The 13,112-nt window shown below is 40.6% G+C and overlaps 1 protein-coding gene across 3 annotated transcripts in view; it reads right to left on the bottom strand.

Annotated features, from left to right (window-relative positions):
• VTI1A (vesicle transport through interaction with t-SNAREs 1A) overlaps nucleotides 1-13,112 on the bottom strand; it is an 850,986-nt gene that overhangs the window by 681,602 nt on the left and 156,272 nt on the right. For all 3 annotated transcript variants that reach the window (XM_029610398.1, XM_029610395.1, XM_029610397.1), the window contains exon 4: nucleotides 11,952-12,029. In XM_029610398.1, coding sequence (XP_029466258.1) covers nucleotides 11,952-12,029 — 78 coding nt within the window. The remainder of the gene's footprint in view (nucleotides 1-11,951; nucleotides 12,030-13,112) is intronic.

Below are 13,112 nucleotides of genomic sequence, written 5' to 3'. Positions count from 1 at the left end.
GTTACTCAACACACATGGGATTTCTAGCCATATAGATTCTACTGTGCATTTACTCTCTTGTATGATCTTTATCTTGGAGGACTCTATACCATCCTGGACATAAAGTGCTACACCCCCACCAAGCTGATCCTCCCTATCATTGCGGTATAATTTGTACCCTAATATAGCACTGTCCCATTGGTTATCATCCTTCCACCAGATCTCTGAGATGCCAATTATGTCTGTCTCATCATTCACTGTTATACACTTTCACTCTCCCATCTTATTTCTTAGACTTCTGACAGGAGATTCTTTACTTATAGGCACATGGACTACTTTACTTATAGGCACATGGACTACTTTTTCTTTTATTTGAACCTCTCTGTTGGAATGTCCTAACTCTCCAGTTTCACTAAGAACATAAGAACATAAGAAAATGCCATACTGGGTCAGACCAAGGGTCCATCAAGCCCAGCATCCTCTTTCCAACAGTGGCCAATCCAGGCCATAAGAACCTGGCAAGTACCCAAAAACTAAGTCTATTCCATGTTACCATTGCTAATGGCAGTGGCTATTCTCTAAGTGAACTTAATAGCAGGTAATAGACTTCTCCTCCAAGAACTTATTCAATCCTTTTTTAAACACTGCTATACTAACTTCACTAACCACATCCTCTGGCAACAAATTCCAGAGTTTAATTATGCGTTGAGTAAAAAAGAACTTTCTCCGATTTGTTTTAAATGTGCCCCATGCTAACTTCATGGAGTGCCCCCTAGTCTTTCTACTATCCGAAAGAGTAAATAATCAATTCACATCTACCTGTTCTAGACCTCTCATAATTTTAACATCTCTATCATATCCCCCCTCAGCCATCTCTTCTCCAAGCTGAAAAGTCCTAACCTTTTTAGTCTTTCCTCATAGGGGAGCTGTTCCTTGGAAGATACCTCCCTCTGAACCTTGCACTGCTGAGTGACTGTTGGCTTTCCCCCAGTTTGGAGGAAATAGTTGGCCATGTCAGGTCTTGGGAATACTTTAGACAAATTGCTGAGGTTGATGTGAATCTTCAAGATATTAATTCAATAACTAGGGAGCAAGAAAAAGCTATTGTGGAATATTCTAAAAGGTTGGAACAAGTTGAATAAAAGATTGAGCATCTCCAGGCTAATGTTATTAGTTTGATGAAAACTAACATTCACCAAAAACAGGAAAAGCTGGAAAAAATGTTTAAGGCAAAAAATTTGCAATTACTTTTCTTACAGTAGATATGATTTCTACGAAGGAAATATTTAAGAAATATTTGGTGGAAGTTCTCAAAGTTCCAGTTCAATCTGCGTCTCCTATTTCACATGTTTTTTATTTGCCTTTACCAAAAAAAATGAAATCTGGAGGAGTGGATGAGGAGTCTGAGTCACCTATTCTTCCAGACAGTATTCATTTAACAATGTTTTTGGAAGGTTCAGATGCAAGCGAAATAAAATTGGCAATGTTAATTGTAAATTTGGTATTAGAGCCTGACAAAGAATGAATTATGAAGCTATTTTTTTTTAATACAGAAATGAGCTTTTCCCCCCCCCCCACTGTAAAATTTGTTTTTTTCCTGATGTGGCATGTCCCAACTGGATTAAGAAAAGGCAGTTCCCATTGTTCAAATCTAGGGCTCTTCAGATTGGTACAATGTTCCTTCTAAAGTATCCTTCAAAACTCTTTTTGAGTTGCAAGACTGACCTCAGTGCTGTCCCATGATGTTCCCTCTTGTATCTACTAAATTCTATGGGTATTTTCCTTCCATATGATAAAGGCCGGTGATCTACTGAATTTTCCTATCATCATCCTTTACTGCTAATTTCTTTGGCATTGGGGCTTCTCCTCACCATTATTTGGTGGACCTTTGAGTATTACATAACTTAGGAGGTGTTTGTATTTCCCTTTGTATTCAAATTTGTGGATGTTAGCCTTTCCTAAACAAGAAGTGGTTCTTGGCTTATTTGTTAAATTTAACAAACTAAAAACAAGTGCAAGTATCACTGTTATCCTCCCGGCCCCCTTTTGGCTGACCGCAGAAAAAGCAGGCACAAAGTACGTGGGTGCTGTTAGTCAAGGGGAACCACAAACTGAAAATTTGCTGCAAATATGCAAGATCAAAGTATCCGCATATGTTACAACTATTTGGGTTAAAAATTGCCCTCATAATGTTAAATTACCTACATAGAGAGATATTGTGAAGTACACATATATAGAGAGGTATATTCTATATAAAGCTGCATATAACTAGTGTTTAACTAACATCAAATTTGATGCAAGTACAACTATCATCAGATGGACAACAGCTACATGTTTTTGTTTCTAGAACAACCATTTCTCAAAGACTTTATAAGCTAGGTTTGGCACAGGGAAAATTGTGTGTCATCTTGAGAGTCACACAATGAGTTCTGGATGGGGAAGCAATTGAAAATCACGTTTCTAAGTTCTGTGGTCTAACCATGGCCTGCATTACCAGAATCTTAATAATAATCAAGTACAAGGTCATTTCCTTTTATCTGCCTAGGAAGGCCAAAAGGGTAAATTCACCATCATTGGATATGATCCTTCAACTGCAAGTTTCCATAGCTATTGACGACCTCATAAACAGATAACCCTTGGGCAGAGGAATTATATTTCTGACCTATTACAAAACAGAAAAGCTGTAAGTTTGTGGCAAAAACTACATTTGCAGGGAGAAGAAAAATGAGGAGAGAAGGAAGGCCTATGTAACTATTCAGTTCCTTCACAATAATATAATAATAGAGGACCATACTTAACATGTGACATACAATTATCACATCAGGGAACAGTAGCATAACAATAATTACTGCCATATATGAGGTAAGTAATTATAAGTTCTTGGTCATTCCTTCAATAGATTGCTGGTTAATCTTGAAAGATGTATGTATGTTATATATTTTTTTTACATGTACACATATATGTGTACATTACAGAACTAGAACTGTAATGCATGTCACCATTACAAACCCCACAAATAACATCTGCTAGCAGTGGCAGCTGATGGATCAAAAAGGTAAGTGTTAGGACAAGCAGTATTTCCCTTCTATATGCTCCCCCCCCCCCCCAGTGCCCTGTCGCTCTTCGCTCCTCTGGTCTCTTAATTTAACATTTTAGCAGTGCACACTGCCCCCACACATGAACTGCCACAGTATACTAAAGTACTTCCCGTACTAGTTTTTATTCATAAATAAAAACGAGCAACCATATTGTTTTATATATTTGGTAATCCATTACTAATTGAATTTCAAAAGCCGAAAACTTAAGATACAAAAGAGCCTTCTGCACCAGAGATATTTCATAAGGTAACTCACTGTTGAAACTAATTACATTTTAAGTATAACCTGCTTAATAAAAGAAGCAACGCCAGCAAAAGATCTACAGATAAGGCAAGTGGCATCTAAACTCCTTACGGATATCCCTGTTTCAGTCCTGAGGAGAGATTTCCGTTTAAGGTTTTAAAACGCATGAACCTGTGCAGAGGAGGGTGCTGCTGTGTTCGTCCTCGCTGGAAACACACCAAGGCATTATTGCTGGTACTCGCACTGCACGCAGGCAGCACAGATACCCTGAGCAGACTCGGGGGGAAGGAGAGGTTTAAAAACTGAAAGGGGGGCTGGAGGGGAGAGTTGGGGAGTCACTATAAAAGTACAGAACCTTATCTGAAAAAATATGAACAAGAAATATGGGAGGCTAAAAACAGGAGGACAGGTAGAAAGACCAGCAAAAGAAGAAAAAACAGAGAAAAGTGGTCAAGCTGAGAATCCAAAGACTCTAGATAATATTAACTGCAGTGCATGGTTTTTGTCCTTTTGAAAAAACTCTTTATAGCACCTATTGGTAACTAATTTAGGTAATGAAATAAGGCATCCTAGCAGCCAAATACTTTTCATCACCAAAATTATTATATATGCATGCTGTGCAAATATGCACAAGTTACACCAATAGTGGATTGCGTGTATATGCACGTTTCATCCCTGTGTCTGCTCTGTTTAAACTTAAATTATTATATATGCATGCTGTGCAAATATGCACAAGTTACACCAATAGTGGATTGTGTGTATATGCACGTTTCTTCCCTGTGTCTGCTCTGTTTAAACTTAAATTATTATATATGCATCCTGTGCAAATATGCACAAGTTACACCAATAGTGGATGGTGTGTATATGCACGTTTCATCCCTGTGTCTGCTCTGTTTAAACAAATTATTATATATGCATGCTGTGCAAATATGCACAAGTTACACCAATAGTGGATTGCGTGTATATGCACGTTTCTTCCCTGTGTCTGCTCTGTTTAAACTTAAATTATTATATATGCATCCTGTGCAAATATGCACAAGTTACACCAATAGTGGAATGTATGTATATGCACGTTTCATCCCTGTCTCTGCTCTGTTTAAACTTAAATTATTATATATGCATCCTGTGCAAATATGCACAAGTTACACCAATAGTGGATTGTGTGTATATGCACGTTTCATCCCTGTGTCTGCTCTGTTTCAACTTAAATCTGCTGGGATGCCATTTGGATGAAGGGTACTGTACAAGTCCACCATTTATTTGAAATGTAAACGCACACAAATTCATCTTTACACGTATTTATTTGCAGTGCTATAACATTTGACACAAATAATATCACTGTCAAGCTTGTATTTAAACACAAGGTACTGCCTTGTTTTACACTGTATGTTTAATCAATCATTCCCTCAACAGAGAAAGGTTGACAAAATGTCTTTTTCCAAGGCGTTTCATTACTTCCCCCATTTTTATAAGACTGTTGCTTCTCTCTCTCTCTGCCCCCGCGCCTCCCCTTCCCCCCAACTTTCATCATCAAAGACTGAAAATGGGGGTCTAGGGAGCAGGGGGGGGGATTCTTAAGATAGTTATTGCTACTAATGAGAGATGTTAGAACATTATTTCTACGTAACGCATTCAACGTCCGAGCTCCCCTCGGAGATCTCCCAACACCCCCGGAACAAGAAGATCAACTTCAGGCACGGACGGTCGGGCTCGGAAAAGAGAAAAGGACAGACAAGGAGAAGCAGCAAAGAGCAGGACTCACCTCTTCCCGTAATTTTATCAACTGCAACATGAGCGCAAGGAAGAAGATAAAAAGGAAAGAAAACGGCAGGAAAGCAAGATCAGTTGTGTGACAGGGTACAGAATTAACATTGACAATTTATCTGTTTACATGTTTAGCATTTAAAAATCACAGACAAAAACGCATTAAAAGGAGCTAAACACAAGACTACACGCAGAGTTTGGGGGCGAAGGGGGGGGGGGTCTGAATGAATAAAGATGGCTTTCTTGCACTGTCACATTAAACAAAGAGCAGAGTATGAAATTCTCTTTTAAACCCACATCTGAGGCACCATCATCAAATAAGGGGGAGCAACTCCACAGAAGTCTGGATTATGAAAAGGAAGGAAACAGGTTTACCGCTCAGCTCTTCTAGCGGGGGGTTTTTGGGGGATTTTTTTTTTTTTTTTTTTTTTTAAAGTATTTAAGTCCTGACAACTGATTTCTTATTTTACTGTCAATTCAAGTGGGATGTATTTGTTCGTTTAAATAAGGAGTGTAGACACGATTAACGACTCCAAGCTTGCAGTTGACCTGGTCGATACCGATGTCCGCTTTCTTCAGCTCGAAGCAGGCCTTTTCAACTTAGTTTGGTAGAATTGGGGGTTTTTTGCAGGATTTTCACTAGCTCTGAAGAGAGAGAGACTGCGCACACAGGGACTGTAAAAAGGAGGAGAAAGCGTGCAGGAAGCCTGCCCATGCAACTCCATGCATTTCTAAAAATACCCTAAGCAGCCTGCTCACAGCACAAGGCATTCGCTTCCTTCAGACTCCAACCAGTACTAGAAACTGAATGGAGCCTGCAGACTGGACTCTCCAGGTCTTCTAAAAGACAAAGCTACGGCTTGATGAGATCAAGAGAAATAAATGGGAGAAAAAAGTATATATTAAAGCAAGCAGTGCAAAATGATGGGAGTCTTAAAGTTAGACATTTTCAGAGAGCAAGCATCAAAAAACTTATGCACAGAATGAAACTCTTCTCAGTTTCTACCCCTCAAAGTCACTGGCAGCTAATCAAGAGCGGCTTCTGCAGATGCTAACCAACAGGATTATGCTATTTATTAATACGTTGTTTTCATTAATAACCGTTGGTTCTTAGGATATGATTCGCATCATTCACTTCCTCCATCCGCTGTTTTAACAAATGCCATTTTTTCCCATCTTGGTAAGGCTCTCACAGCAGTAGGAAACCAAAATGATTTCCTACTGTTTAAGTTATGTTCGTATTGGCAGCCATAAAAAAAAAAAATCTACCAAAAAGGTTTCTGAACAAGATTGCTTAAAAAACATGAAATGCTGTTCTTTTTTTTTCAAGCAAGGGCCAGATTTAAGGGCTTGGTCAAGAATACACAACACGCAAAACGGATGACCAATGCATTTCATATGAATATTGCATCTGACAACTTTAAAACAGATGCAAAAAAAAAAAAAACCCTGCCCTCTTGAAATGACTGTGCATTCAAAAACTAGAAAAATACATTGCAAACCATTAAAAGCTTGGGCAATGATGAAAGAGCACACGTTTTGCCAAAAGGCCTAAATTTGGCAGAAAAACGTACACAGGCAACAACACGCCAACTGCGCTGCCTGGACCTTTACCCGGCCTTTCGTTCTGGCCCCTAAAACGGCCCATATGGAACGAGATCCCCTTTTTCAGGGCTCGTGAGATACGAGAGCTTTCCAGAATGTTAATGCAGCAAAAGTGCATTACTCAGTGAACTGATGTCTGATTTGGTCTGTTAAACTGAGAGGGGGGGGTGGGGGTCGCTCCTTTCTCACCCTCCTAAGCTCTTCCGCCCCCACCAACTGCCGCCACCATCTTCCCTTAGCCTGAAAAGAGCAAATGGCAAGTCTTGTTTAAGAAGACGGGGCCCAGCCTTGGAGGCGACTGCATTGGTTTAATCTTTCTTTTCCAAGGCCACCATTCTTCGGTTAACGAGGGTACTTAAAGGGCCAAAGTTTAAAACTACTCCTAGCATTAGGGTCCCATTTCGGTTGCGCCACCTCCCCAGAATCAATGCTACCCATTTCTGGATGTTTCTCTTGCCTCAATAGGGTCCAAACAAAAAATGTTCTATCTTGTTTGTGCTGCATGGCTGATTTTAAGCTTTCTGGCGGATTTGTAGCTAAGCTAGGGCAAGGGCCCATTCTCTCTCTCTTTCTAAATGCTAGCCTGAGAGATAGTCATTCAAGTCAACAAAAGCTATATTTTAGTTTTAAATTAGCAACAATTGCGCCAAATGAAAATGCAATGAGCTAGTTTTATAGTTATTAGGGAGCTTAGCATATTCTTTCGTGAACTGTAAATCGCATTACAATTTAGGCCGCTACCATTTTAGGTTATGATAATCAGTGTAATTTCATTTTTTATTTTTTTTTTGTTACACAAAGATTTTTGTTTCAATACAGAATTGCAATCTGTTCCTTTGTAGCCTGGAAAAAAAAAAAAAATCTGGTTTACGCCGGTTTGAACCAGCAGAATCTCTGGTGGCTAAGCCTGCTGCGACTAATATCAAAACGGTGCCGCAGAGCGCGAGCGCGCGCGTGTTTGGGAGGCGAGTCACGTGACATGGGGGGGGGGAACCCCTCACTGAATTGCTTAAAATAAATAAATAAATAGAAAGCCGATAACGCTGTTGCCGTCTCTGTCCGCCTAAAGATAACGAAGTGAATGCTGAACTCTATTAAAACGGCCTTTCTTAAACACGTTATCGCTGGGTCGAACGCACGGTTTTCTGAACCTATGATGGCTGTCTATTTAATTTTGCTATAAACCCCCGTAATGTAACGAACAGATTTGTGTCTGGTAATGACCCACTCTGCTAGGGCTATATGAAACGATACTGGCCTCCCTTAGATCTCCGGGAATTAAATTGACTGGTTTCACCCCACTGTGCCACTACTGAAGTTTGACATACGGCGAGCACAAATCCAGCTCAACACTGCAGTCGGAAATTAAGCAACTGCACCTTTGCAAAAAAAAAAAAAAAAAATGCCAATACAATTAAGAGCATTAGTGCATCCGACTTTTCATTATCTTTATTATTTGGCGATTACCTTGCACCGTATCCAATTCCCTCCAGCTCCGTGGTTTCTCCATAATTTGGTGGAGTTTGTTCATGAATGCCATTTCAAGAAACATTTCAAAATGTTCACTTGGATCCTGCTCCTGATTTTAAGTGCTGTATTTGTCCATACCGGGAATGGACTGCTTCTAAGTGGACTGATCAATTCTACCGGTGAGACAGGAGTCCGTCCAATGTTCAGAGATTTATGTATTTAATTTATATTCTGCTTTCAGGCACTTCAAAGTGGATTGCATGCAGGCACTGTAGGTATCTGATCACTAGACAGTACTCTGAAATGGATCCTGCCCGTGCTATAATTTTGAAACCTGCTTAACAAATGTTGTTGGAATGATATTTGCAATTTATATGGAAGTCACTTCCATCTAGCATAACCTGTGTTAAACATTTACTGTACTCCAGTGCTGGTCTGTGCACACAATACATATTTTGCAGTGTGCGACAAAAGCTGTCATACGGTTGCATATAATAAACCTGCTGCGCTATTCAAGTGATTTTTAAGATGATTGAGATCTGTCCCTTTAATGGTTCAGAATGAATCATCTGACGGCTCTAACTCATCTGGTAAAACGTCCATGTGAATAAAGAGCCAGCTTTAAAAAAAATAAAATAAAAAGTTTGGCTGCTCTCCAATGTCTTTCCAGGACTATTTACAGTAGCACTTGCCTGAACCAGTTTAAGACAGATTGGGATTAGAAAAAAATATATCCTAAACGGACTTTGTCATGCCAGACTAAAGCTAGGGCTGGCACTAGATCTGGCAGAAGTAGGACTCATTCTGTACTCTGGCAAGGCCAATGACACTTGTAAAACCTAGTAAGCTTCTCTATTAGTATACAGAAACAGACTTCACTGAATTGGCAGGCAACAAGGTTGTCCTACTGTCCAGAAGTTAATGCTAACAGTTCTTAGATTTTTCCCATTTGTCATTCACAGCCCCAACAGCTGCTGTACACTTCCCTCGGCTCTTTAAGGTGGGAAAAAAAAACAAAAACAATTTGTGCATTTTTATTTAAAAACACGTCGCGCTATGCTGAAAAATGTGCACTCATTCATTTTAAGTCCAGTGCAGCACACTTTCTTGCCAATGCAGCCTTAAATCAACCTCGCTTCCTTAACGGTTTCCAAGCTGGTTAAAAAAACAAACAAAAAAAACCATTTCAATCACAAGAATAAAATCTGATGCCTTCTGCTGTACAGGTTTTAAACATCTCAGAAAGAAGTGTGTGAAAACGCTGCAGCGTGGGACCAGCGCAGCCTCTAAGCAGACTAGGAACAAGGTGGCCATCCTGTCCAGCCAAAATGTGCCATCGTGCAATTACTTGCAGAGCACATCAACAGTCTGCGGATCTGGAGTCAGCGCCTCTATGTACTACAGGCACTCTCATGTCCAGTAACTTCCACTACCCACCAAGCTCAGGCAGGGCAACAGCAAATCCCATCAAGAAATGCATTATCCCCTGCAAGCCAAGCTGCTGCTTACCATCCCTTCCAGCCTATTAAAGCCCTTTTAACGGCAGATATGCCAAAGTGGAAAAACTGAATTTTCAACCATGAATCTGACCTTTTGGGTACAGTCCCCAAGGTAAAAAAGACAGGACATTCGCACTGACATCACTGCCTCATCCACTTGTATCCAGCGCTTAAAACATTGAGACGGCAGAGCAGCAGTCCTGCCCTTTCCCACAATCGCTCGTCCTCTACACATTTCTGAAATCTCCTTGCAGACTGCGCTCGGGTCCCACATGTGGCTGCTGCTTTATTTATTTACTTATTTTTATGGTGCATAGGAATATGGTCATATCTCTTATCAAATCTATTTGTCGATTAACTGATAAAATAAAGTTGTTTTCTTGTTTTGTTTTGGTTTTTTTTAACTCGTCTGGAAAAATGTGAATGTACAGACTACTCCAAGAAGAGATGCTTCAAATACATACTGCAGTTACTTGCACAAAGTAAAGATAAAACGTGAAGAATAGGAGAACACGAAAACTCTAAAGTAGCACATTACCTACTGCAGTATATAGGGATAATGTCAGAAGTTATACACTACACCTAGGATTTCTGCATTATTACATAGAGAGGAAGCTGCGATCATCTAAGCCAGAACACAGGATTTTATGTGTTTATTTGTTTCTAAGTACATATGGTTTTATTGTCATTTTATTTTACTAATGTATGTTATCATGGTATTTGATTTTATGTTTTGTTATTATGTATGTTTTAGATTTCCTTATGGATCCTTTGTACATTGCCGATATATAAATCTTAAATAAAGATAAAAGATTTACAAAGGGAAAAAAAATTAGGAGCAATTCTGAATAAGTGTAGAGAACAAAAATCATGTGTTTTGTACAGCTTAGAAGTGCATCTTACTTAGAAATGATTGATCAAGCTAAGAATCCAGGTATCTGGGTAAACTGGGAAATGAAATCACATTTCCTATGCTGGGCATGTCCAGGTCAGTTATTCAGCCATGCCCTAATGAGCTCAAGAAAAAGGTTTCAGCTGGACAATATCATCTGTGTTCGGCTAGGGGGATGCTGAACATTCAAACCACCCTTACGTCTCGGCTTCTCACACAAAACGACTCTAGATGAGCAAGAAGAGCCCCACTGTTTGCGAAGCATGGCATGGCATTCATCTCCTGGAGGCCTGTAGCTGCCTGAGGTACAGACTGAAAGCTAACCTCTTTCCCGCTTAGAGGCATAGCAGGCTGCCCACTCACTTGTGATATATCCAAACAGTATCATGCCCAGCCCCATAACATTAACATGACTAAAGATCATCTGAAATAGGAAAATATCCTGAGCTCAGATTTAGGTGCTCAGCCAGCCATAGTGAGAAAGCTTCAGAGGAATAGCCGTGTTAGTCTGGTGTAGCAAAAAAAAAAAAAAAAATGACAGGCGTCGGGTAGCATCTTCTAGACTCACTAACTTACTGAGGCATGAACTTTTCAGGACAGTGCCCACTTCGTCAGATGCAGGTTGATTAAGACCCGCTTTGCATTAAACAGTATCACTTCCACAAAGCCAGAGCGTAATTGAGGTCAGCAGTTTATTTACAAAGTGTGGGGACAGTAGAAACCGCTTGTATGTTTACTTATACAACACAATTTTAGGCAATCAGATTATACTCACAACCTTCTTTTCTGAAAACCCTGAATCTGATGCGTACCTAGCAGTGTTTTCTTGGGCAAACACGCTTTTTTTTTTTTTTTTTCTTTCAAAGGAGTACACATCATATGCATGCAGGACAACACAACTGATCAATTTAATAAATGTGGTGCGGGAAGGAAAAACGGAAAAGTACAAAGGCATGTGATGGCGAACAAGCCGTTAGCATTCTTGATCAGCTGTCTCTTAAGCTCGCTTTCATTTGCGTTGCTGTATCTATACTGCCCCTTATCAAAGCCACTTTCTGAATTCTCCCCCTCCACCCCCTTTGACATGTCTGTGAAGTGAAGTCCTAGGCTTTGTCTGCAAACAGTATGCGTCAAGCTATTCCTCACAGGAAAGAAAAGCGAGAAATAGGAGATTTCACATAACGAGGGGGTAGCCAGTGATCAGAAGGCAAAGGGTTAAATGTGGGATGCCCCACGAATCATTTTGAAGTTGATTAAGACTCCAGCTTTGCATTGAGCAGTATCACTTCCACATGAGTTGCTGCTAATGCTGTTAGGGAGCAGCTTGAGAGGCCCAGTGTGCCAGGGACGACCTTCACCCTCCAGCCACCCACCAGGGCCCTTCCTGGATTAGCATGGTACCTGGTTCTCGGAGGAATTCCCATCGCCTCCCAGCAGCTCGTTCCGCACCTCATCGCTGTAGGCGATCCGTGACCTTTTCTGCAAACAAATAAATAAATAAATGAAGTGTTAGGAAGTAAAGCAACTTGCAGCTCGGGATACCTGCTGCGATAAAGACAGTGATATATATATATATATTTAAAAAAAAAAAATAAAAGAGACAGTCATTTTTAAAGAATTCACTTTTGTAATGAATTTCGTGACATGCTACTCTCTCCTGAGATCCTGTTTTACCCCAACGCAAGGCAAACGTAGAAGTGCAGGGACCAAAAGCATGAATGAAGTGCAACTGCTTTACGTCAGAGACACCATCGCCTTTTGGGGCGCCGTGTTTTTGAAGACAGGTTTTCTTCTGCAAGAGGGCTACCAGGATCAGAACTGGGCCGGTGCTGCAGTGCTGGGGTCCCCCGCATCCTTCTCCTTCAGCACCAGGCACTTTGACTTTTTTTTTTTTTTTTTTTTAATGTAATTCAACATATTTTGCCACTCAATGGACCCCGATTATCCATTTTCTTTTCCCAGCAAAAGAAGACCCTAATAAAGGGGACCCATGCTTGCAATCTTTTCATCAATTTCAGTGTAAGTGATAGTTAAACGGACCACAGTTCACAATTACGAGCACGTGAAAAAGAAGTGAGACGAATACCTGCGCTCCAGCCACTGGCACAGGACCAGGCTGTAAACGGTTGTCAGTGGGCCCAGAATCGCTCATAAGAGCTGCCAATCTGGGTTAAGACCAAAAGCTCCGTCTAGCCCTGTACCCAGTCTCTGACAGAAGGCGGCAGCAGTTGCTTACAGAGTGAATATAAGAAAAACGCATATGTAAAGCGGCCCACCTATTGTCATACCCTTCCCGTTTCTGGCAGTCCTGACGGAGGGATGCAACGAAACCAAGGCGACATCCTAGACTTGTGCTAAATGAACTATACTTGGTCTATCTTCTAAAAACCTAACGCAGTTCTATTTGTCTTCCCAACATCTTGTGGCAATGACTTTCACAGGAAAACTCTGCCCTGTGTGAAGAAATGCTCTCTTCTGCTTCTTGCAGTTTCATCAGGTGCCCCCCTAGTTCTTGTATTAGGACACAGGAGTGGATAATCGTTCCCCATTTATGGTCTGCAC

The sequence above is a fragment of the Rhinatrema bivittatum genome, chromosome 7 (assembly GCF_901001135.1).
Source record: "Rhinatrema bivittatum chromosome 7, aRhiBiv1.1, whole genome shotgun sequence".
NCBI lineage: Eukaryota > Metazoa > Chordata > Amphibia > Gymnophiona > Rhinatrematidae > Rhinatrema > Rhinatrema bivittatum.
The sequence above is the reverse complement of the archived record's forward strand: the minus strand, read 5'-3'. Positions and strand labels throughout refer to the sequence as shown.